This window comes from Capsicum annuum, chromosome 5, assembly GCF_002878395.1.
Source record: "Capsicum annuum cultivar UCD-10X-F1 chromosome 5, UCD10Xv1.1, whole genome shotgun sequence".
In the NCBI taxonomy this organism is placed as follows: domain Eukaryota; kingdom Viridiplantae; phylum Streptophyta; class Magnoliopsida; order Solanales; family Solanaceae; genus Capsicum; species Capsicum annuum.
In genome coordinates, this window is record NC_061115.1 from 1,176,335 (window position 1) to 1,198,792 (window position 22,458).

Here is a 22,458-nt window from a genome sequence, read left to right on the forward strand (position 1 = left end):
TTATTTTTGAATTTTAGTAGGTGGGGTTAGGTTCTTGTTCAATAAAATTTGATCTTTAACTTGTCCTTTCTTTCTTGGTTAGTCACAGTTAAGGCCATTTGATCAACTCGTAGTTTCATTTTTGAACTTTAGTAGGTGGGGGGTTGTTCTTGTTCAATAAAAATTTGATCTTTATAGTAAAGTTCATTTGGTCAAATTAGTTTCTTGGTTTCATTTTTGAAGGTGGGGGGGTTATGTTCTTGATCAATAAAAATTTGAAGTTTACTTAGTTAAGGTCATTTGATCAACCAAGAAAAGTGGGGTTATGTGATTTGTTCATTGGGAAAAAAAAATGAAGCTATTAGTAAGAGTTATTGAGGCAAGGAACATACCAGCTATGGATCCTAATGGATTCAGTGATCCATATGTGAAATTGTCATTGGGGAGGCAGAAGTTTAGGAGTAAAGTTGTGAAGAAATGTTTAAATCCATCATGGTGTGAGGAATTTGCTTTTAAAGTAGATGATTTGAAGGAGGAGCTTATTATTTCTGTTTTGGATGAAGATAAATATTTCAATGATGATTTTGTTGGACAAATTAAATTTCCAGTTTCTCAGGTTTTCGAAACCAATGATAAGTCCCTTGGCACTGCTTGGTATACTTTGCATCCCAAGCATAAGAAGGGTAAAACCAAGGATTGTGGTGAGTTGTTACTTTTTGTCTTGTTTTATTATCGTCTCTTATGGTAGGGGTAAGGTTTGCGTATATTGTTGTTGTTGTTGTTGTTGTGTTATTCTCGTCTCTGATGAGCTATTTAGTTTCCCCTTTATCTTGATGATTGTTTGATTAGTTTCTCTATACTGTTGTTGTTGTGTTGTTATTCTCGTCTCTGATGAGTTATTTAGTCTCCCCTTTATCTTGATGACTGTTTGATTAGTTTCTCTATACTGTTGTTGTTGTTGTGTTATTCTAGTCTTTGATGGGCTATTTAGTCTCCCCTTTATCTTGATGATTGTTTGATTAGTTTCTCTATACTGTTGTTGTTGTGTTATTCTCGTCTCTGATGGGCTATTTAGTCTCCCTTTATCTTGATGATTGTTTGATTAGTTTCTTTATACTGTTGTTGTTGTTGTTGTGTTATTCTCGTCTCTGATGGGCTATTTCGTCTCCCCTCTATCTTGATGATTGTTTGATTAGTTTCTCTATGCTGTTGTTGTTGTGGTGTTATTCTCGTCTCTGATGAGCTATTTGGTCCCCTTTATTTTGATGATTGTTTGATTAGTTTCTCTGTTTGAATGTTTAAACTGGCATGAAATGTTGCTTCTCTGGCTTCGATGTGGATCATTTGGAAAGAGATAAATAGGAGCGCTTTTGAAGGGGTGGAAATGAGTTTTAGGCAGTTGAGGAGTAGTCTCCGATCACTTTTATATTTTGGTGCGCCGATGTAGTCTCTGGAAGTATAGAGGATTTGGGGGTCTTTTGTACTGAATCTTATCCTTTTGTAGGTTCTTTACTTTTTGGTGAACTTGTATATGGCCGATATTGGCCTTTTGATTTATGTAATGAAATTGCTTAGCTGATCATGAAAAAAAATGTTTAAACTGGTTTCATATAGGAAATGTTTCTGTATCTGCTAGAATATATGGTCTTTCCATTTTGCTTTAGGTCACAGGTTCAAGATTTTATCATGCTGTTGGTGAATTTTTTTTAAACAACGAAGACCCTTGAGGTCTGGCCCTTTCCCGGACCCTGTCCATCGGGCTACCTTTTTTGTTAGTGGATTTTAACCTGTATTAGCATGTTAGTTACCATCTTTACCAGCTCATCAATTAATGCTTGTCGAGAGATTTAGGATAGTAATTTTAACAAAATACTAAAGTCAGCTGATTTCGCATAGGAAATGTTTCCCGTATCTGATGCATGTTATTAGCAATAGAGGTGTTTTTTGCACTAGTCGAGATATCTATGGATACATCCTCTTCTGATTGGTGGTCTATGTATGCACCTAGCATAGAATAGTTAGATAGAACAAATCTACTTCATTTGAAAATTGATGTTGCTTGATCAAAGTCAGTGTATCAATTACGAATAGCATTTCTCTTATGGTTTGCTCGGGTCCAATTAAGGATTTAATTGTATTCGTCCTTTCTAATAGGTCAAATTCTGCTCACAATATGTTTCTCGCAAGGCAATACATTGGCGGACTTGCAGTCACTTGGTGATCACGGATCGAAGAAGTTGTCGTCTGATGTGGTAACTGAATCTCCTTTGTTGTCTTCCAATGCCCCGTTGAGATCATCTTCTCCTCTGAGATCTGAAGAAGCAGCCTCTTCAAAGGAGGAAAAGCATCCTGCGCAGACCTTTGCTGGTCGACTTGCTCAAATTTTCAACAAGAATGGGGATGCAGTATCCACAACTAACGCGAAAGCTCCAGATGTAACAGTGCCAACTGAAACTGCAAGTACAGCTATTTCTGAGAATGCACAAGAGGAACAGTCTACATCGGGAAACTTTCAAGAACTATTGAAAAGCATGGAGACAAGAGAACAACCAAGCGAAGTTTCAAACCTTCCTGGAGTAGTAGTAGATCAATTGTATGCTATTGCCCCTCATGAATTGAATTCATTCCTTTTTTCACCAGATTCAACCTTCTTTAAATCCTTAGCAGATGCTCAGGGATCCACGGATGTTCGAGTTGGACCTTGGAAACTTGAAAATGGCGGTGAGAGTTTAAAAAGAGTGGTCACTTTTATTAAAGCTGCAAGTAGATTGGTCAGGGCCTTAAAAACTACGGAGGACCAGACGTATATTAAAGCCGACGGGAAGTCTTTTGCCGTTTTAGTTATTGTGAGTACCCCAGATGCTCCATATGGAAGCACTTTCAGGACGGAGTTGCTTTACAGCATTACTCCTGGTCCTGAACTGCCTTCAGGAGAACAGTCGTCAAGGTTAGTGGTGTCATGGCGCATGAATTTCTTGCAGAGCACTATGATGAAAGGTATGATAGAAAATGGTGCACGGCAAGGTATTAAAGAGAGCTTTGATCAGTATGCAAATTTATTATCTCAGAACATAAAGCCAGTTGACGCGAAGGACATAGGTTCAGAGAAAGAACAAATTTTGGCATCTCTAGAAGTGGAGCACCAGTCCGATTGGAAGCTGGCTGTCCAGTATTTTGCTAACTTTACTGTAGTTTCCACCTTTTTCATTGGGTTATATGTATTTGTGCACGTCTTGTTGGCCATGCCTAGCACAATACAGGGGCTTGAGTTTGTTGGTCTTGACTTACCAGATTCTATTGGTGAGGTAATTGTGTGTGGAGTGCTAGTACTTCAAGGAAAACGGGTGCTAGAGCTGATATCACGCTTCATGCGGGCTAGGGTACAAAAAGGTATACATATATTAGTTTCCTGCTTGGTTAAATCATCCAGACATTAGCAATAGATGTTTTCCGTTGGTTCCTCATTCTCAGCTGTCACTGCTTTGTTACTATGAATACCTCGTGTAGTGAATGTTCTTCTTCCCATGTTCACATTCCGACTTTTAAGAAGTTTCACCTATAACGTCTTTAACATGTATTCATTGTTTCTCCAAGGTGTTGATGGGTTGTATCTTTGATGATTTAACCAGGGAGTGACCACGGCATCAAAGCACAAGGGAATGGTTGGCTGTTGACCGTTGCCTTGATCGAAGGAAACAACTTAGCAGCTGTCGACTCAAGCGGGTACTCCGACCCGTATGTGGTGTTTACGTGCAATGGAAAAAGTAGAACCAGTTCGATCAAGTTCCAAAAGTCTAATCCCAAATGGAACGGTAGGTCTTTATTTGAATTTTTGTAATTGCCGTTATTTGAGCATTTATAAGGTCATCTCTCCTTTAGTTTTGATTAATGATTTGAACCTCGCTACATGCAGAAATATTTGAATTTGATGCAGTGGATGATCCACCATCTGTTCTAGACGTAGAAGTGTTTGATTTTGATGGACCTTTCAGTGAAGCTACATCTCTTGGGCATGCCGAAATCAATTTTATCAAAAGTAATATATCGGATCTGTCTGATGTTTGGATTCCTCTTCAAGGAAAGTTGGCTCAGGCATGCCAGTCTAAGCTGCATTTAAGAGTTTTCTTGAATAATACAAAGGGTAAGAACGTTGTCAAAGACTATCTGTCTAAGATGGAGAAGGAAGTCGGGAAGAAGGTAGATCATCCATTTCTACAGTTGAAAGTTAAATGGTCAATGGATCTCACTAACTATGGGGATTTATTTTCTTTCTGAGTTCTTCTGCTTAACGGTGCTTAACGGTGTCTCTGAATAACTTTTGCAGATAAAATTACGATCTCCTCAGACTAATTCAGCATTCCAAAAGCTTTTTGGGCTTCCACCTGAGGAATTTCTCATCAATGATTTTGCCTGTCACTTGAAACGCAAGATGCCCCTCCAGGTATGTTTGTTGATTCTTCGTGTTGATAAATCATGGAATTTTTCGTTTCGACAGTGTCTTTAGTCTTTAATGTACTTGTACATCAATTGGTCAAGATTGCCAACGTGCTCTCTTTCTGATATGACCCTCGTATCTTGTCAAAGTTGTAAATGAGCCTCCGCCAGCTTCGGTAGCTATGATGCTTGCTTTATTAATGCATCTAATTGTAATTTTTTGGTTCAGGGACGTCTGTTTTTGTCTGCAAGAATAATCGGGTTCCATTCTGATCTATTTGGGCATAAGACCAAATTTTTCCTTCTTTGGGAAGATATTGAAGACATTCAAGTCGAATCTCCTACTTTGGCATCAATGGGTAGCCCGAATATTATCATGACTCTAAAGCCAGGTAGAGGTTTTGATGCAAGGCACGGTGCGAAGACTCAAGACAAGGAAGGCAGGCTGAAGTTTCATTTCCACTCTTTTGTCTCTTTTAATGTGGCTAACAGGTAAATGTTCACCTCTTTATAAGCATTCTTACCTATTTTGAACTAGTACTTCCGTTTCAATTTGTTCGTCTTACTTTCCTTGTTAGTCTCTTTAAAAAAGAACGTCTCTTTCCTTTTCTGGCAACTCCTTAATTCTAGCTTTCCACATGGCATGTTTAAGACCACGAGATTAAAGGACATTTTGGTACATTCTACATATCTTTAGTTTAAGACCACAAGATTTAGAAGTCCTATTTTACTTTCTTAAACTCCGTGCCAAGTCAAAACCAGACAAACAAATTGAAACCGAGGAAGTATAAGATTTTCCCTTCAGCCTGGTATAGGAGTTCTATCCCTTTGGACAAATCGGTGGTCTGCAGGACAGGATGCCTTAGAGTAGGCTTCTATCCCGAGTTGCATCATTTAGGCATTCGCATTAAACGTTGTGCTTCAATTTTTGCAGGACCGAATGCCTTATAGTAGGCTTGTATACCGAGTTGCATCATTTAGGCATTTGCATTAAACGTTGTGCTTCATTGACCTTGGTAGGAGGTTAACGAATTTGTGCATTCAAATTGAACTTTAAGGGGGAAAAGGGCTGTTGTCGGATAACATGTTTGGTTCCCCGCTGAGCAGCTTATAGCAATAACAAGTACTAGTTTTAATTCATTTGATTATGTGTTCAGGACTATCATGGCATTGTGGAAGGCAAGAGCTTTGAGTCCTGAGCAGAAGGTACGGATAGTTGAAGAAGAATCCGAAGCTAAAAATATTCAAATGGCGGAAGAGGATTCAATGGCAGAAGCTGCAGATGACGACTCTGAAGGCAAAAGCCTTCATTCGGAAGAGAGTGGATCATTCATGGGTGTGGACGATATAAATATGTCTATCGTTTATTCCTCTGTACTTTCAGTTCCAGTAAGTATCTCTACTGCCCTCAAGTTATCACTCTCTCTTTATACATATAATAAAATCGCATCCCGGAGCACTAAGCTCCTGCTATGCGCGGGGTCCGGGGAATAGCCGGACTGCAAAGGTCTATTGGTTCGTTGTCATACCCTGCATTTCTGAAAGTGGCTGTCTTCATGGCTCGAACCCGTGATCTCCTGGTCACATGGCAGCAACTTTACCAGTTACGCCAAGGCTCTCCTTCAATATACATATAATATAACACACACAAACGCGCGCGCACACACACACACCATATGCACACACATTCTAGCATGTTTTCGTGTCCTATATGTTATTCTTTCCTTCTGTTTGCGAGATTTGGGGGTTATAAATATTGGATGGATTTCGGTTTAGATGGGATTATACAAGTCTGCACGCTGTGATGGTCAAATTGTTCACCCACATCCGTTAGAACATGCCCCAATTATAGTAGAACTATCCGTCACTTGCTCTATCGTCATATTTTGACATTAGAGCATATGAAATAGGACCTTGTACGTTTTCATTTCTATCCTCGTTTACGTATTTCCTCCAATAGCATCAAGTTAGTTTTTGCATGAAGAATACAATCTTCCTCTAGACGTACCAACCTCCCTCGTCAAGATTCCGTGCATTTTGTGCATGACTGCAGTTAATAAAATGGCAACTCATCATGAACCCACCATGGCATTTATTTTTTTTCATTTTTTGCAGACGGAGTTCTTCATGGAAGTATTCGGTGGGGGTGAACTTGATCGTAAGGTCATGGAAAGAGTCGGTTGTCTTAATTATTCTTATAGTCCGTGGGAAGAATCCGAGAAGCCTGATGTGTACCAGAGGCAACTTTATTATAAATTTGATAAGTGTATATCCCGTTACCGAGGTGAGGTTACAAGCACGCAGCAGAGGTCTCGTCTTTCTGATAAAAACGGTTGGCTTATAGAAGAGGTCATGACGCTTCATGGAATTCCACTTGGTGATTTTTTCAACGTAGGGATACTGCATTCTCCGTTTTCCATTCTAACACGCCTTTCTGGGCTTATTCGCTGATTCATTCGCTTCCTTGTTTGTGTTTTTGCAGCTTCGTCTGGCATACCAGGTTGAAAACGTCCCCTCAAAATCGACAAGATGCAACGTTCAAGTACAACTAGGAATCGCTTGGTTGAAATACTCAAGACATCAGAAAAGGATCACGAAAAACATAGTTTCTAATCTGCAAGAACGCCTATTAGTCATGTGTAGCGGACTTGAGAAGGAATATCTCTCGAAATCTGATCCCCTCGTGATCTAGGAGGTTCATTTGCGTTTGCAGAACTTCGATCCTCATACACCAAATGTCCGTTGAAGCAATGTTGTTGTCGCTGTCGTGTTGTTCTTGAATATCACTAAACAAGTGATTGGAAGAAGCAAAATGTGTAAAAACTTACACTATGGAGCTCATTGTATGGTCGAAGAGATCAAGAATACGCGGTCAACACTCCCACTCGCAACATTTGTATACGTGTTTGAACTTTTTGTGTACTACCGATCTCAACTAGTCTGGGATCGAGGTGGTGTTGTTGTACGACGTCGTACATTCGAGTAGATTCACATCCATAATTTATTTTTTTTTGACATGAAAATACTTTGATTACTTCAAAAGATGAGTGGAAATTTTTGGTATGTACATAAGGTACCCTATTCTAGGATTTGATGATTAGTTCTTTTGGAAATCCAATGTATTTGTGTTCATTTAGCCAAGTGAAAAATGAAAACCATTCATGATAACTGTTTTGAGTTTTTTTGTGTGCATAACGAGCGGGAGCTTTAGTGCATCTGATCGTTCTGAATTTGAGTCATTATAACGGTTAAGTGACTATACTAAACTGTTGTTGAACTTTACTGCAAGGAATGGAAAAAGCTTTCTTTCGAACCTCCTTTATCAGAAGATTACATTATATAGGTCATGTTTTTTCCTGTTTACTGAAATCTTCTCGATGAAAATCGTGGCTCTGCTCCTTTTTAGCAATATTATACAGATAAGGGTTTCAACTTTTACTGAATACATCGCAAACCACCTTCATATAAACGGTAAAGTTGTCTTTGTGTAATCAGATGTTCATGAGTTCGAGCTGGTGAAAACAATCTTTTGTATAAATATAAGGCAAGACTGCGTACAAGAGTTTCCTTTGTCGAGCCCCACGCACAACAAATATTAGTGCATCGAACTGCCCTTATTTATGATCGAAATTACTAAAAAAACAGTTCGACACAACTCGAGAAACGACCACATTCCAAGGGGTATTATGTAAAATATCAATTATCATAATACAATGACTAAAATTACTCAAAGAACAGTTCGGCACATATACGAAAAATGATCACATTCCAAGAGGTATTATGTAAATGATCGATAATCATAATACAATTATTATTGAAATTACTAAAAGGACAGTTCGACACGAATTCAAAAAACAACCACATTCCAAGGGGTATTATGTAAACGATCGATTATCATAATACAACGATTGAAATTTATGATTGAAATTACTAAAAGGACAGTTCAGCATGGATTCAAAATCGACCACGTTCCAAGGGGTATTATGTAAAATATCGATTATCATAATACAATGACTAAAATTACTAAAAAAGGACAGTTCAACACAAATTTGAAAAACAACCACATTCTAATGGGTATTATGTAAATGATCGATAATCATAACACAATGACTAAAATTACTCAAAGAACAGTTCGGCACAAATACGAAAAACGACCACATTCCAAGGGGTATTATGTAAACGATCGATAATCATAATACAATTATTATTGAAATTACTAGAAGGACAGTTCGACACGAATTCAAAAAACAACCACATTCTAAGGGGGTAATTATGTAAACAATCGATTATCATAGCACAACGATTGAAATTACTAAAAGAACAGTTTGACACGGATTCAAAAATGACTACGTTCTAAGGGGTATTATGTAAAATATCAATTATCATAATACAATTACTTAATTACTGCCTCCATGACTTGAAATCGTAATCACAATTTTATAAGATGAAAGTTATTATCCCGAAATAATTATACTACTAATGTTTTCCTCCCCCCACCCCGACCACCCAACCCACGCCCACCCCCCCCAAAAAAAAAAAAAAAAAGGAGAAGAGAGAGAACACAATAGTGTTTTGGAAAAATCCCTCTTTTTACCTCACGCCTCCATTCTTTCTTAAAAAATCCTCACACAAACACAACAATCTTTGCTTCTAACTGTTAAAATTAACCTTAAATCTCATACAATAAAGGGACATTCTTTCTTGGTTTTGAATTTTTTGTCAAATTCAGAGGTTAGTTAGTTAGTTAATTAGTTAATCTTTGTCTTTGTTTTTGGTTAATCTTATTTGCTAATACACTTATCTTGTTATAATTGATTGCTAATATAAGCCTATGTTAATTCACTGGCAACATACCCTTTTGATAATTCATGGATCCCCATGTTTGTGGTGTGGGGTTTTGATTTTTTAGCTCAAATTTTTGTTCTTGAACTGTTAAATACTTAAAGAAAGATAATTGTGGTGTGGGGTTTGATTTTTAGCTCAAGTTTTGGTTCTTGAATTGTTAAATAGTTAAAGAAAGATAATTGTGGTCGGGGTTTTGATTTTTAGCTCAAGTTTTGGTTCTTGAATTGTTAAATAGTTAAAGAAAGATAATTGTCGTGTGGGGTTTTGATTTTTTGGCTCAAGTTTTGGTTCTTGAATTGTTAAATACTTAAAGAAAGATAATTGTGGTGTGGGGTTTTGATTTTACTCCCCATTTTGCTAATTCTTGGATCCCCATGCCCCTTTTCTTTTTTTGAGAAAGTAACATCACATGGAAGAAGGGGAGCCTTGCAGGAAATGGTAAAGTTGCTGTCATGTGACCAGGAGGTCACGAGTTCAAGCCTTGGAAACAACCTCTGGCAGAAACGCAAGGTAAGGCTGCGGACGATACACCCTTGTGGTGGGGCCCCTCCCCGGACACCGCGCATAGCGGTAGCTTTAGTGCACCGGGCTGCCTTTTTTTTAACATCCCATGGCCCTTATATAGTAACTTTTGCATTTGGTTAGCTCAAATTTTTGTTCTTGAAACTTATCCAAAAAGAAAAAAAATCGGTTCTTGAATTGTTAAATGCTTAAGCAAGACAATTGTCATGTGGAGTTTTGTTTGTTTGATCTTTTAAGATGAAACAACAACAACATACCCAGTGAATTCCCACCAAGTGGGCTCTGGGGAGGGTAAAATGTATGCAGTCCATACCTCTACCTCCGAAGAAGTAGAGAGGCTTTTTCCGATAATCTTTTAAGATTGTTGTTAATTCATCTTATCATACCGTTTTGCTAACTCATGGTTCCCGATGTTTATATACGGTGATTTTCACATTTGGTTAGCTCAAATTTTGGTTCTTGAATTGTTAAATACTTCAAGCAAGTATTTAATAATTGTGGTGTGGGGTTTTGATTTTTCCTCCCATTTTGCTAATTCTTGGATCCCCATGGCCCTCATATAGTAACTTCTGCATTTGGTTAGCTCAAATTTTGGTTCTTAAATTGTTAAATGCTTAAGCAAGACAGTTATGGGGTGGGGTTTTGATCTTTTAAGATTGCTGTTACATTAATTCTTATCTTACCCTTCTAATAATGCATGGATCCCCATGTTCATAAACAGTGATTTTTGCTTTTGTTAGCTCAAGTTTTGGTTCTTGAATTGTTAAATACTTCAAGCAAGGTAATTGTGGTTTGGGGTTTTGATTCCCCTTCTCTCCCCCACTTTTGCTAATTCTTGGATCCCCATGGCCCTTATATAGTAACTTCTGCATTTGGTTAGCTCAAATTTTGGTTCTTGATTTTTTTTTTTTGCACAAAGTTTGAGCTTTTGAGATTACTGCTGGTTGTTGAACTATTTTATAGTGTCGAGGTACAATTTTTTCTTATAAACAACTATTGCTTGTGTTAGCAGAATCTATATTGACTTTGTTAAATTACAGTGTTGAGAAAGACAGCTCTTTATTTCTAATCTCATTTGTTTTTCCTTAAGCCGAGGGTCTATAGGGAATAGCCTCTCTACCTCCCAAGGTAGGGGTAAGGTATGCATACACTTTACCTCCCCAGACCTCAGTTGTTGTATTACACTTGGTATTTTGTTGTTGTCATTTGCTAATACTTATCTGCTTTTGATGGCTTGCAAATATAAGCCCATGTTGAGTCATTTATTACATACCCTTTTGCTAATTCATGGATCCCTATGCTCTTATAGAGTAACTTATGCATTTGGTTTCATGTGTTAGCTCAAATTTTGGTTCTTGAATTGTTAAATGCGTAAGCAAGACAGTTATGGTGTGGGTTTTTTTTCTTTCCCTTTTTTTTGCACATAGTTTGAGCGTTTAGGATTGCTGCTGGTTGTTGGATTATTTCCTTGAACCGAGGGTCTATTGGATACGGTCACTCACTCACTCTACCTCTGAGGTACCTTTGAGGTAGGTGTAAGTTTTGCGTACAGTCTACCCTCCCTAGCCTCCACTTTGTGGGACAACACTGGGTATGTTGTTGGACTATTCTATAGGGTTGAGGTACAATTTTTTCTTATAAGCAACTGCTGCTTGTGTTAGCGGAATATATATTGACATTGTTAGATTGCAGTGCTGAGAAATGACAACTTCTTTTTTCTAATCTCAATTACTAATACTTATATGCTTTTGGTGGCCTGCAAATATAAGCCTCTGTTGATTGATTCATAACAAACCCTTTTGCTAATTATGTATGTTAGCTCAAATTTTGATTCTGGATTTGTGAGTTGCTTAAATCCTTTTGAATTTTGTTGGTTAAATCCTTGTTTTGGGTGCAGTAATTATTTAATATGGAAACTGAGTTCATGGAATTCTGAGATAATGTAGTGGTGAGAAGGATCCATGCCATAGGTCTTATTCAACTGCGGAAGAGCGTGTAGTTTCAGCTGAAGATACAGACAGAATGTATGGTAGAACAGGGCTTGATCGATTTAAGAAAGCTCAGTCATTGGAGCCATTTCAAGTGTCTGCAAATTCAGCTGCTAAACCAGCATTGCAGCCTGCTAAATCGGTCAACCATTCTTCCACGCCATATGCACAATCCACAACATCTAATCAACATACTCAATACGTAAATCCACAACCTGCTTTGCAGAAATCCGCCGCGGCAGATGCAACCACTTCTACAGCGCCAACTCATCATGTCACTCACGGAGGGGGACAATCAACTTGGCAGCCTCCTGATTGGGCTATTGAGCCACGCCCAGGTGTTTATTATCTTGAGGTAATCAAGGACGGGGAGGTACTTGATCGAATTAATTTGGATAAGCGAAGGCATATCTTTGGACGACAGTTTCACACTTGTGATTTTGTCCTTGATCATCAGTCAGTATCACGCCAGCACGCTGCTGTGGTTCCTCACAAAAATGGAAGGTGTGACACCTGACCTGTTTTCTGCTTATCTAGTGCTGAACATATTCTTTTCTTGTTTTATTAATCTAGCTTGGTAGAAGAAAGAGGAAGTGATTATTAAATTAAATTACTACGTAGCAAAAATATAACTCTATGATGATGAAGTACTTGAATATGTTGTGAAATTTGTGTTTATGCAGTTCTTCTTTGTGCTGAAGTGAGCAAGTAAAAGACTTAAGCAAGCGTAGGCGTTAGGACCATGGTTCCGTACTAATAAATCCTAACCTATGTGTGGAGATGTCTTTGTGTAGACTTCCAACTTTTAAATTCGTTCTTACTAGTCATTCTTACTTAAGCAATGATAAAAAAATTTGCATTTTTGGCAGTCGATGCTTCTAACTTTCCAACATGTAGCTATATTTTATCCATTGGTACTCAAAAAAGTCAAACTCTTCGTCAAGTAAGGCTGTTTGTTGCATGAAGTTGCATATTTTTTGAAAATTCACAAATACTACCCCATAAATGCAAGAGTGGGAAGATGTGAATTTATTAAATATTGCTCAAGATCATTTCAATTTTTTTGGGCAAATGTATGTTAATTGTACAGTTTGGGACATCAAGAATGTCATCTATCTGTAAATATCACGTATCAGGGGCCATCCACTTCTGGTGAATGGGACCATCTAGCCCTATGTAGCTCGGACTCTTTGAAAATGTCAACGGGTGCATGCCGTACTTTTCGAAGTAGTGCATTTTCGGAGAATCCGACTCTGGTGCAGCAACATTTTTGGATGGTCCGAGCAACATAGGTCTTGCCCCATTTAGATTTTAGTAATAACGACGATACTTTTGACTGCATAGTCACTTATATATCACTGTTAATGTAACTTGTCAATGGTGACAACATATCTCCATGATTATAAAAAATAGGTGTTCATTAAATTTGCATTTCTGGTGTAAAGGTAGTGTTATGGAAAATTTGGATCAATATATGAATTTTCTAGAGGAGTTAGGTGATGTGTAGAAGTCTTTTTTGCATCTGCAGATGTTGCAATTGTGCCATCTTGGTACCTTTATCAGTAAAATTTTACCTTAACAGGAAAAAGATGGTAACTTGTCAATGGTGAGAATCCATATTGGTATTCTTTTCATCTTCTGTGTATATTTAGTCGTACGAAGTGCCCTTTCTTCTTATCTCGTGCATGTTGACCTGCTTATAAGTTATACCTTTATTACTTCTACTGTGCAGCTTTAGACAAGGTCTGCATACACTCTACCCTCCCTAGATCCTAGTGGGATTACTCTAGGCATGTTGTTGTTAAATAATGTAATTTCGTGCCGAGGGTCTATCGGTAGGGGTAAAGTCTGTGTACACTCTACCTTCCCTAGACTCCACTTGTGAAATTACATTCGGTATGCTGTTGTAGTTAGTTGTTATGTCATGTAATTTTGTGCCGAGGGTTTATCGGAAACGGCCTCTCTACCTCCCAAGTTAGGGGTAAGGTCTGCGTCGTACCCTCCCCAGACCCCACTTGTGGGATTACATTGGGTATGTTGTTGTTTGTGTGTCCTTAGACGAAGAAAGTGCCATTTTTGGAAACCATAATGCCTATCGTTACATGCAAATGCACTCTTCCTAGCTCATGCCGGTTGAACTAGTTATCTCTTCTCTTGCAGCATTTATGTGATTGATTTAGGATCTGCACATGGAACATTTGTTGCAAATGAGAGGCTGACAAAGGATTCCCCTGTCGAGCTCGAGACTGGACAATCTTTGAAGTTTGCTGCATCAACAAGGACTTACATCATGAGAAAGAACAATGAAGCTCTCTTTCCTCCTTCACGACAAGTTGCAGAAATAGATCTACCGCCAGCTCCAGATCCTTCAGACGAGGAAGCTGTTTTGGCTTATAACACTTTTTTAAACCGCTATGGGCTTACTAGCCGTGATTCGTTGTCAAAATCAACGGTTTCAACAAGTGGGAAGGACGGCAATCATTCATCTGAGAGGCCAACTAAAAGAATAAGGAGGAGAAGTGTCTCGTTTAAAGATCAGGTTGGTGGAGAGCTAGTTGAAGTTGTTGGTATTTCGGATGGAGTAGATGTAGACACAGAACCTGGTCCTGTAGGTGTGAAAGAAGGAAGTCTTGTCGGAAAATATGAGTCACTCGTAGAAATTACAGTGATACCGAAAGGGAAAGAACAGTCCTCCGTGAAAGATGTCAACGTATCCCAAACAGGCGTAACCGACAAACTTAAACAGGTATTGAACAAGTTGAAGAATCCACCAAAGGGTGGAATTTACGACGATCTTTATGGGGAATCAATTCCCGGTAAAGTAGGATCGTGGGCATATTCTGGTACCGATCAGGCTGCTTCCACTAACGATACTGAAGGACCCTCCCCTGGAAGTATCTCAAGCAATGTAGAAGACGATACTGATGATTTGTTCGGATAGAAAATGCATCGCTCGCTTTTGAATTCGGCCTCAACCCACTGTCTACCGGCGATGAGTTCAGTCGTTAGAGGTGCCACCACGAGGCGTCTCGAGTAGATTAAGTTATGTTAGTCTTTGTATTCTGTGACATTGTTCACCATCGAGGATTCAATTTTTGAACTCAAATCTTTAAATTGTCAAGACACTGAATCTGTGACTTTAGATCAATGGGTAAAAAAAAGTTTTATGTTGTCTTTTTTTTCTTTTTTTTTTTTCTTTTTTGGTTTCCCATCCGGTGTTCGGTGCCCGCATTGGAGTCCCGACTAATCCGGATCGCGCGTTGCATGGCCCATTAAGGTGGCAGCGCTCCCAACAGAATTTTCTCCATACTCAGGGTCGAACCCTCGCCTCTGATTAAGGGTGTTTATGGTATCTTTTAATTTTCAGTTTGTATGATCTTTGAGCCTGTTGTTATCATAAGGCCATACTTTTTTAAAGGCATTTTTGTCACTACATAGACCCCGTGGAAACAACCTTTGGCAGAAATGTAAAGTAAGACTTATGCACAATAGAACTTTGTGGTTCGATCCTTTCGGGTCGAGTCAAAATCGTCGCGGAGCAACAGCGGCGTCTGGATCTGATCTATTTACTTGGCAATTCATCCGGTGACTTAACGGTAGCCTGAACAGCTAAAACTCATTGCAAGATCGGAAAGAATGCCAGCCTGCACAGACGACAACGAAGGCTAAACCTCGTTTATCCATCGAGAAAGACCGTTTGTAGGGGAGTGATTGACCTTTCTAAGAAAAAAAGCCCCGGACCTTGTGCTAGTGCATCGTGTTGTCCTTTTATTGTTTCACTACACAAGCAATTTCCAAACACAATTTACTCCAAACTTTGGAGGAAATTACACCCAACGACCTTAGTAATGGGTGGTTTTACACCTTTGCCCCCTACGTGATCCGTGAACAAACTTTCAAATGGCCCCGCCCATTCAAACGAATCACACTAGGCCGCTCTCCAGCCTCCCTAGCATGCCTCGGTTGATTTTCAGCCCATAACACGCCCGGACTCCGGGCCCACCCCAAAATCGTGGGCTATAACACATCGATTTGGTTTGAAAATGCTCAAAATTTGTTGAACTTGAAGTTTTACCTACAGGGTGTAAAAATTCAAGATCAACGACTTTTAAGGTCATTCTTGTAAATTACTACCAAGTTTGTCCAGACATTGGAAGTAAAAAAAAACATTTAGATGCAATTTTAAGCATTAAAGAAACTTCAGGCCTAAAAGTTTAACATTTTTTTAGTTTTTTTTCTTCATATTTTAACACATCGAGTCCTTGACGGTTAATTTTACATCTTTTTTTTTTTACAATATATTATTCACGTGGAGTTTATCTATTTCTAATTAAGGCTCCATTAAATAATAAACTATTACAATGTCAGAAAGTTGTTAAAGAATATTTTACGTGTAGTTACTGAACTTTATATGTAAAGGTAACTCGTAAAATTAGCTTTTGTTATATGAAGTTTACTTAATTATATGTAAATTGCCCCCCCCCCCCCAAAAAAAAAAAAAAATACAAATGGCTAAAAGGTCAAATTTTGGTGTGGGTTTATATAATAAAAGTTTTGATTATTGATATAAAAAATAACTTACAAAAAATATTTAAATGACATTTTAAGCGTTAGGAACACTTAGAGGGCTAAAATTTTAATTTTTTTTTTTAAGTTTTTCTTCGTATTTTAACACGTGGAGTCCTTGACGATTAACTTTAGATCTTTTCTTTAAATAAATTGTATACGTGGAGTTCATCTATTTCTAATTACGATTTCATTAAATGGTAAATTGATGCGACATCGGAAGGTAAAAAGATAATTTTACGTGTGGTTATTGAACTTTGTACATAACAAAAAGTTATAATTTTTTTTTTAACTATTAAATTTACTGAATCATATGTGAATTGTCCAAAAAATACAAATAAACAGAAAATCATTTTTTTCTGACTTCTTATTAAAAGGTGAATTTAAAAATATTTAGATACCATTTTAAGCACTACGAAAACCTTAGGGGCTGAAATTTTAAAATTTTAATACTGCTCTCGATATTTTAATACGTGGAGTCCTTGACGATCATCTTTACACATTTTTTCAAAAAAAATCATCCACGTGTTGTAGTTATTGTCTTGTTACTATCTGCAATCTCCTATACTTCTATTACTTTATTTTTCTTGAACATTCCAAACCTCGTTCTCTCGACCCGATAATCTATCAGAAACATCATATCTATCTGAGGTATAGAAAACGTATGCGTACACTCTATCATTTCCACACATCGCTTTGCATTATTACTTATTACGTCGTCGTAATAACAATTTCTGTTACTATCTGTTATTTCTCGTACATCTGTTACTTCATTTTATAAAACGTTTTGAATTTTTTCCTCCTGAGCTGATGATCTATTAGAAACAAGCATCTATATTCGAGATACATATATAGTCTACGTAAACTCTATCATTCCTAGACCCCACTTTGTATAATACTACTGATTATATTGTTATTATTATTATTATTATTATTATTATTAGTAGGGAAAATGTTCTTTTTCCACCTTGAACTATACATAAAAAGGCTGAGACACACTCAAACTTTAGAGAGTATTATTAACCTCTGGATTAATTAAAACCGTATTTTTAACAATCTTAGTGCCTACATGTCACATAGTGTTGTGCCACATATGTGCTACGTAGGCACTAAGATTATCAAAAATACGATTTTATTTAGTGCAAAGGTTAATAATATCCTTCTAAAGTTTAGGTATGTCTCAGCCTTTTCACGGATAGTTAAAAAGTGGAAAAAGAGGATTTTCTCTCGTTATTATCATCGATTAAAGTTTCAAAATATTTGACCAAAATCTCTTTCTCATTAGAAATATAATCTTATAGATTATATCATTATAATTACAAATTGATTTTCTTAATTTATAAGTAAATATAAATTGGTACAATTGGTCACTCCATTTTCTTGTGTCTTTCTCTTCACACTTCTCCATTTTAGCTTTCAATATTTTTCTCTCCTTTCACTTCCCTTTTGTTCTTCATCAAAGGTACATTCAATTTTTTTTCAATCTTGTTTATATTTTGGTAACAATCTTTTTATTTGTATGAGGTAATAATAAGATTTACGTATATATTCTGTCATCCCCAGACCCCACTTATCGAATTTTATTGTATATATTTTCCCTTATGTTGGTGGGGTTCTTTCTTTCTATTCTCTCGAAGTAGTGGTAAGATCTACGTATATATTCTATCATCCCCGACCTCACTTATAGAATTTTATTGTATATATTTTCCCTTATGTTGGTGGGGTTCTTTCAAAAAATAATCTTTCTATCTTCTGGAAGTAGTGGTAAGGTCTACGTATATATTCTGTCATCCCAGACCTCACTTATCAAATTTTATTGTATATATTTTCCCTTATGTTGGTGGGATTCTTTCAAAAAATAATTTTTCTATCTTCTGGAAGTAGTGGTAAGGTCTATGTATATATTCTGTTATCCCAAAACCTCACTTATCGAATTTGGTTGTATATATTTTCTCAGGGTTCTTTCAAAAAATAATCTTTCTAACTTTCTCGAGGCAATGGTAAGGTCTGTGTATACTTTACTGACATAAACCCCGGACCCTACTGGTGTAATTTCAAAGGGGTATTTTGGAAACAACCTTTTTATTTTTACTAGGTAGTGTTAAGGCGTATGTTCTGTCTTTTTTATATCTCAATTGTTGGATTTTGCTAGGTATGTTGTTATTGTTGTTGTTGAAAATCACTTTCAGTTCAGCTATAAAGTTTGCATGTTGTTTGATAATCTTGAAATTTCTGGGAAAAAATTGATGTGAAAATAATGTACTGATGAAAAGGGCAATTTTATTTTAGTAGTTTGTATGTTGTTTGATAATTTGAAATTTCTGGAAAAAGTTTATGAATAAATGGAAAATAATGTACTGATGAAAAGGGCAATTTTTTTAATAGTTTGTATGTTGTTTGATAATCTTGAAATTCCTGAGAAAAAATTGATGTATAAATGGAAAATAGTGTACTTTTTGAGATTTCTAATGTTGTTTGTGTTTGTGGGTGTTTATGTTTTTTTGTGAACAGTGAATAACAATGGCTGAAAAAGGAGGAAAAGGGTTTATTTTGCCGAAAACCGGAAAGTCTGCCCTGAAGTCTCCTGGTAAATTATTCGTCTTTTGCCTCTTTTTTTGTTGAGTTGTTGACTTGTTTGTAGCTATGGGATTATACAGTCGAGGGCGGAGGTAGATAGGGTCGAGGGTTTTTAGTCCGAACTCACTTTGACGGAAAATTACATTGTTTATACATAGTCCATGATTACTGTCACTTTGTCTTGAGCCGGAGGTCTATCGGAAGCAACCTCTCTACTTCTTCGGGGGTAGTGGTATGGACTGCGTACATTTTACTCTCCCCAAACCCCACTATGTGGGAATATACTGGGTTTTTTGTTGTTATTGTTGTAGTAAATGTTGAATCCCCTTTGGTGAAAAGTATGTACACTGTATATATATAGTTAAAAATATTTTATGTATATATAGTAGAAGTTGGAAGGGGAGCCTTGGTGTAACCGGTAAAGTTGTTAAAGTTGTTTCCATGTGACTAGGAGGTTACGGGTTCAATCCGCGGAAACAACCTCTTGTTGAAATGAAAGGCAAGGTTGTATATAATAGATCCTTGTTGTCCGGCCCTTTCTTGGACTCCACGCATAGCGGGAGCTTTAGTGCATCGGAGCTGCCCTTTTTTACTTTTTAGTTCTGGGGTTTATACATGCTTTCCATTTTGTCGTTGAGTTAAATGCATTTATTACTCTTTTTGACGTTGAAAAAACCAAAATGTTACTCCATGTATCTCCGAGTATTTGACTGGAAACACAGTTTAAGATGTTTAGTTCTTGTCTTTTTTCAGAAAGTTAAGACGTTAAGGGGGCATTTGTCCATGAAATTCGTGAGTTCTTGAAAAGTAGTTTTTGTTTTGAGAAAGTGAAAAATGATATTTGAAAACGGAGTTGTGTTTGGCCATGAACACAAATTGGAGTTGTTTCTGAATTTTTGTGAATAGTTTGGAGTGTAAACAAGTTGAATTCTGGAATTTTCATGAATTTTATGACCAAAAGTGTTTTAGGAGTTCCAACTCTGGAAAAAAGTAAAAAAATTTCACGACCAAATGACCCTAAATTCGTCTCATGTATTAAATTAGTGATAGTAGGAGGGAGTGTTGAGATAATGGCTGAAAAATTAGTTTGAGTGGTAAAACCACTTTAAAGTTTAAGATTTTCATTAGTTAATGAATTTAAATTCTTGAAAGATGTGTAAAGGAATTGGTGTCAATTAATTATTTAGGACATTCCAAACGGAGAAGGTGCGATATAAATTGGGGCAAAGGGGTAAATGCTGTAAATCTGCTTATCCGAGTTGCGTGAGCTTAGTGTTGGACTCCAATGTTTGACAAGTGAAGGAGAGCCTTGGAGTAACTGGTAAAGTTGTTGTCATGTGATCAGGACATCACGGGTTCAAGCCTTGAAAACAGCCCCTTGTAGAAATGTAAGGTGAGACTGTGTACGATAGATCCTTGTGGTGTCGGGCCTTTCCCCTGACCCTCCGCATAGCGGGATCTTAGTGCACCGGGCTGCCCCCCTTTTTTTAATGTTTGACAAGCAACAAGTTCCAGTAACTATTGGTAGCTTGTGATTGCCGAGAAGATGGTTATCTTGGGAGGCAAAAGTGCTCCACATATGAGGAGCATTGAACCGAGGACTCCATTTAATAAGATTTGACTCGAGCATTATGGATTAGAGTCCGATAATATGATAGACTAAAAGAGTGGTAGAAAAGCTGTGGAGAGCCTTGTAAATAAAATAGTGGGAATATCTTTCGTAATTGAGCTGATCAAGACTCGCTATACTCCATTAGCTGTAAATGGAGATCCATGAACTCTTTCTTCGTAATTCCTTTGTAAAAAGTCAAAGTGCAGTTGAAAGATCTGTTTTTTGCTTGTAGTTAACTTCTTACATTGACTCGGAAAATCCTTGCATTGTTGAATTGACGTCTTTTCTGTAGCGTCCAAAGGGAAGGATGATAGCTCACTGAAGTCAAAAAGAGGAAGGAAAGTTCAGTTCGATTCTGAAGGTTAGGTTGTTTACTGGTATCTTATGGATTTCACTTCACCGTTTTAAACGAAATATAAGGAAAACAAAAATTTTGTTTCTTAATATGTATTATTCAATCATTCTTCTTAAATCTGCTTCTTGAATGTTATTGACGCTGCTCGATGTCTACCCTTGATTAGGATCGCTTGATATCAATTCCACAAAATCGAATGGAAAAGCTGATATACCGTCTTTCAAAGGTTAGAACTTTCATATGTTCCATATGAAGTGTGAATTATGGTGTTCTTTGCGATTTTGGTCATGTTCTTTGCGATTTTGTCATTGTCTAGTTGACGCGGGCAAGGCCGGGAAAGCTGGCGCTGGTGGTAAAAGTCAAAAACCAAAAGCACCCGAGCCATTGGAGCTGAGAGCTGAGCAAGGTTTTCTTCCACTCCTAATTCTCTTTTACAGCTTGAACATGAAAATGTAATTTACTTTTCGGATACTCGCTAATGGAAAATTTTGGTCCCAATTGTTATTTCGTTTACGGTTTTCTTCCTTCTCCAACTTTTTTGAGTTATAGACGCATTTTTTTCGCTGTTGCTCCTTTGCCTTCCGAATTTTAAAACACTTCTCTATCTAATACCACATTGAGCCGTCTTTTTCTTTTCTGTTTTGTCCTATTCCCTTAATATTGATCTCTGTTCTTAAGTGAGTGTCACAGCATGTTATATGATGCGGGAAAGTTTCTGTCATCTGTGTTTATTATAATAGTGACATACACATTGTAATCTCACGAAGTGGGATTTGAGGAGGGTGGAGTGTACACATTCTTACCTCTACCCTTGTGAAGATAGAGAGGATGTTTCCGATAGACCCTCTACTCAAATAATCATAAGGTAAAAATCATTGCAGTAAATCTTCACGATGCAATTGAAAGTTAGGACTGATCGTAACAATGTTAAACAAGATAGGAGAATATATGAACTAAGAGCCTGTTTGGATTGGATCACCCTAGTGTACGCCACGGGAATTCTTGAAAATAACAGGAAAGTGATTAAGATGATGTCAAAAAAGGGAAGTAGTTATTTCAATAACTTCGATTAAGCTAGTCAAGGTTAAAAAGTAACGATAAATAATACTAATTCGAGGAGTAAAATCATGTTCTAAGGTTTTATTCGACCGGAGCTGTCGAGATTCTTTTCTTGAATCATATTAGGAGAAAAGGTATGTGTAAAATGACAAGTAAAACTAGCTACATGACACATTTCCTTTTCATTCATAGCATTAAATTAACATTATATAAAAAACGCAGTCCGATGCGCAAAGCATTCTGTGTTAGCAGAGTCTAGTAAGGGCTGCACCCCAAGGGGTGTGATCTAAACAATCTACCCTAGTGCAAACATTAGTGGTTGCTTCCTTAACAGTCTTTTTCCTTCTTGAAAAACTAGCCATCCTTGGTTCCGTTGACTCGATTAACTTCATTTCTATTTTTTGCTTACCCTCTTTGGTCCTCTTTTCCATTGAAAAAAAAATAATAGCTAAAGAGAAAAGATCTGAATATGTATTGGCTGAACAAGCCTGAGTAACTTTGAGAGGAATGCTTGTGTAATT

The 22,458-nt window shown here is 37.2% G+C and overlaps 3 protein-coding genes across 16 annotated transcripts in view; all 3 read left to right on the forward strand.

The window, feature by feature from the left end:
• Positions 1–7,581, forward strand: LOC107870077 (C2 and GRAM domain-containing protein At1g03370; the record flags this gene model as incomplete). Its single annotated transcript, XM_016716476.2, is given in 9 exon segments — positions 1–680; positions 2,134–3,369; positions 3,609–3,791; positions 3,893–4,176; positions 4,304–4,420; positions 4,643–4,905; positions 5,571–5,802; positions 6,529–6,804; positions 6,896–7,581. Coding segments are annotated over 9 exon segments (3,150 nt in total). The 3' UTR covers positions 7,106–7,581.
• Positions 7,582–8,840: 1,259 nt separating this feature from the next.
• LOC107871511 (protein phosphatase 1 regulatory inhibitor subunit PPP1R8 homolog) lies at positions 8,841–14,942 on the forward strand. Of its 5 annotated transcripts, none has more exons than XM_047412359.1 (4): positions 8,841–9,144; positions 9,691–9,768; positions 11,678–12,272; positions 13,929–14,942. In XM_047412359.1, exons 3-4 carry the CDS (start codon positions 11,803–11,805, stop codon positions 14,707–14,709), a joined length of 1,251 nt encoding a protein of 416 aa, XP_047268315.1. In that variant the 5' UTR covers positions 8,841–9,144; positions 9,691–9,768; positions 11,678–11,802; the 3' UTR covers positions 14,710–14,942. The 5 variants fall into 5 exon arrangements, with proteins under 5 accessions (XP_047268315.1, XP_047268314.1, XP_047268316.1 ...); XM_047412360.1 differs by having other exon boundaries at positions 8,919–9,144; positions 9,659–9,768; XM_047412361.1 differs by having other exon boundaries at positions 8,927–9,144; positions 11,727–12,272.
• Positions 14,943–17,566: 2,624 nt separating this feature from the next.
• Positions 17,567–22,458, forward strand: part of LOC107870079 (DNA-directed RNA polymerases IV and V subunit 4) — a 10,028-nt gene continuing 5,136 nt past the window's right edge. The window contains exons 1-5 of one of the 10 annotated variants that reach the window (XM_016716477.2): positions 17,567–17,796; positions 18,846–18,921; positions 20,816–20,884; positions 21,045–21,104; positions 21,195–21,284. In XM_016716477.2, the coding sequence (XP_016571963.2) occupies positions 18,855–18,921; positions 20,816–20,884; positions 21,045–21,104; positions 21,195–21,284 (286 nt within the window). In that variant the 5' untranslated portion in view covers positions 17,567–17,796; positions 18,846–18,854. Of the gene's footprint in view, positions 17,797–17,921; positions 17,977–18,018; positions 18,099–18,147; positions 18,221–18,263; positions 18,594–18,845; positions 18,922–20,815; positions 20,885–21,044; positions 21,105–21,194; positions 21,285–22,458 lie in introns of those variants that run through there. The other 9 variants (XM_047412365.1, XM_016716478.2, XM_047412364.1 and 6 more) reach the window with 9 other exon arrangements.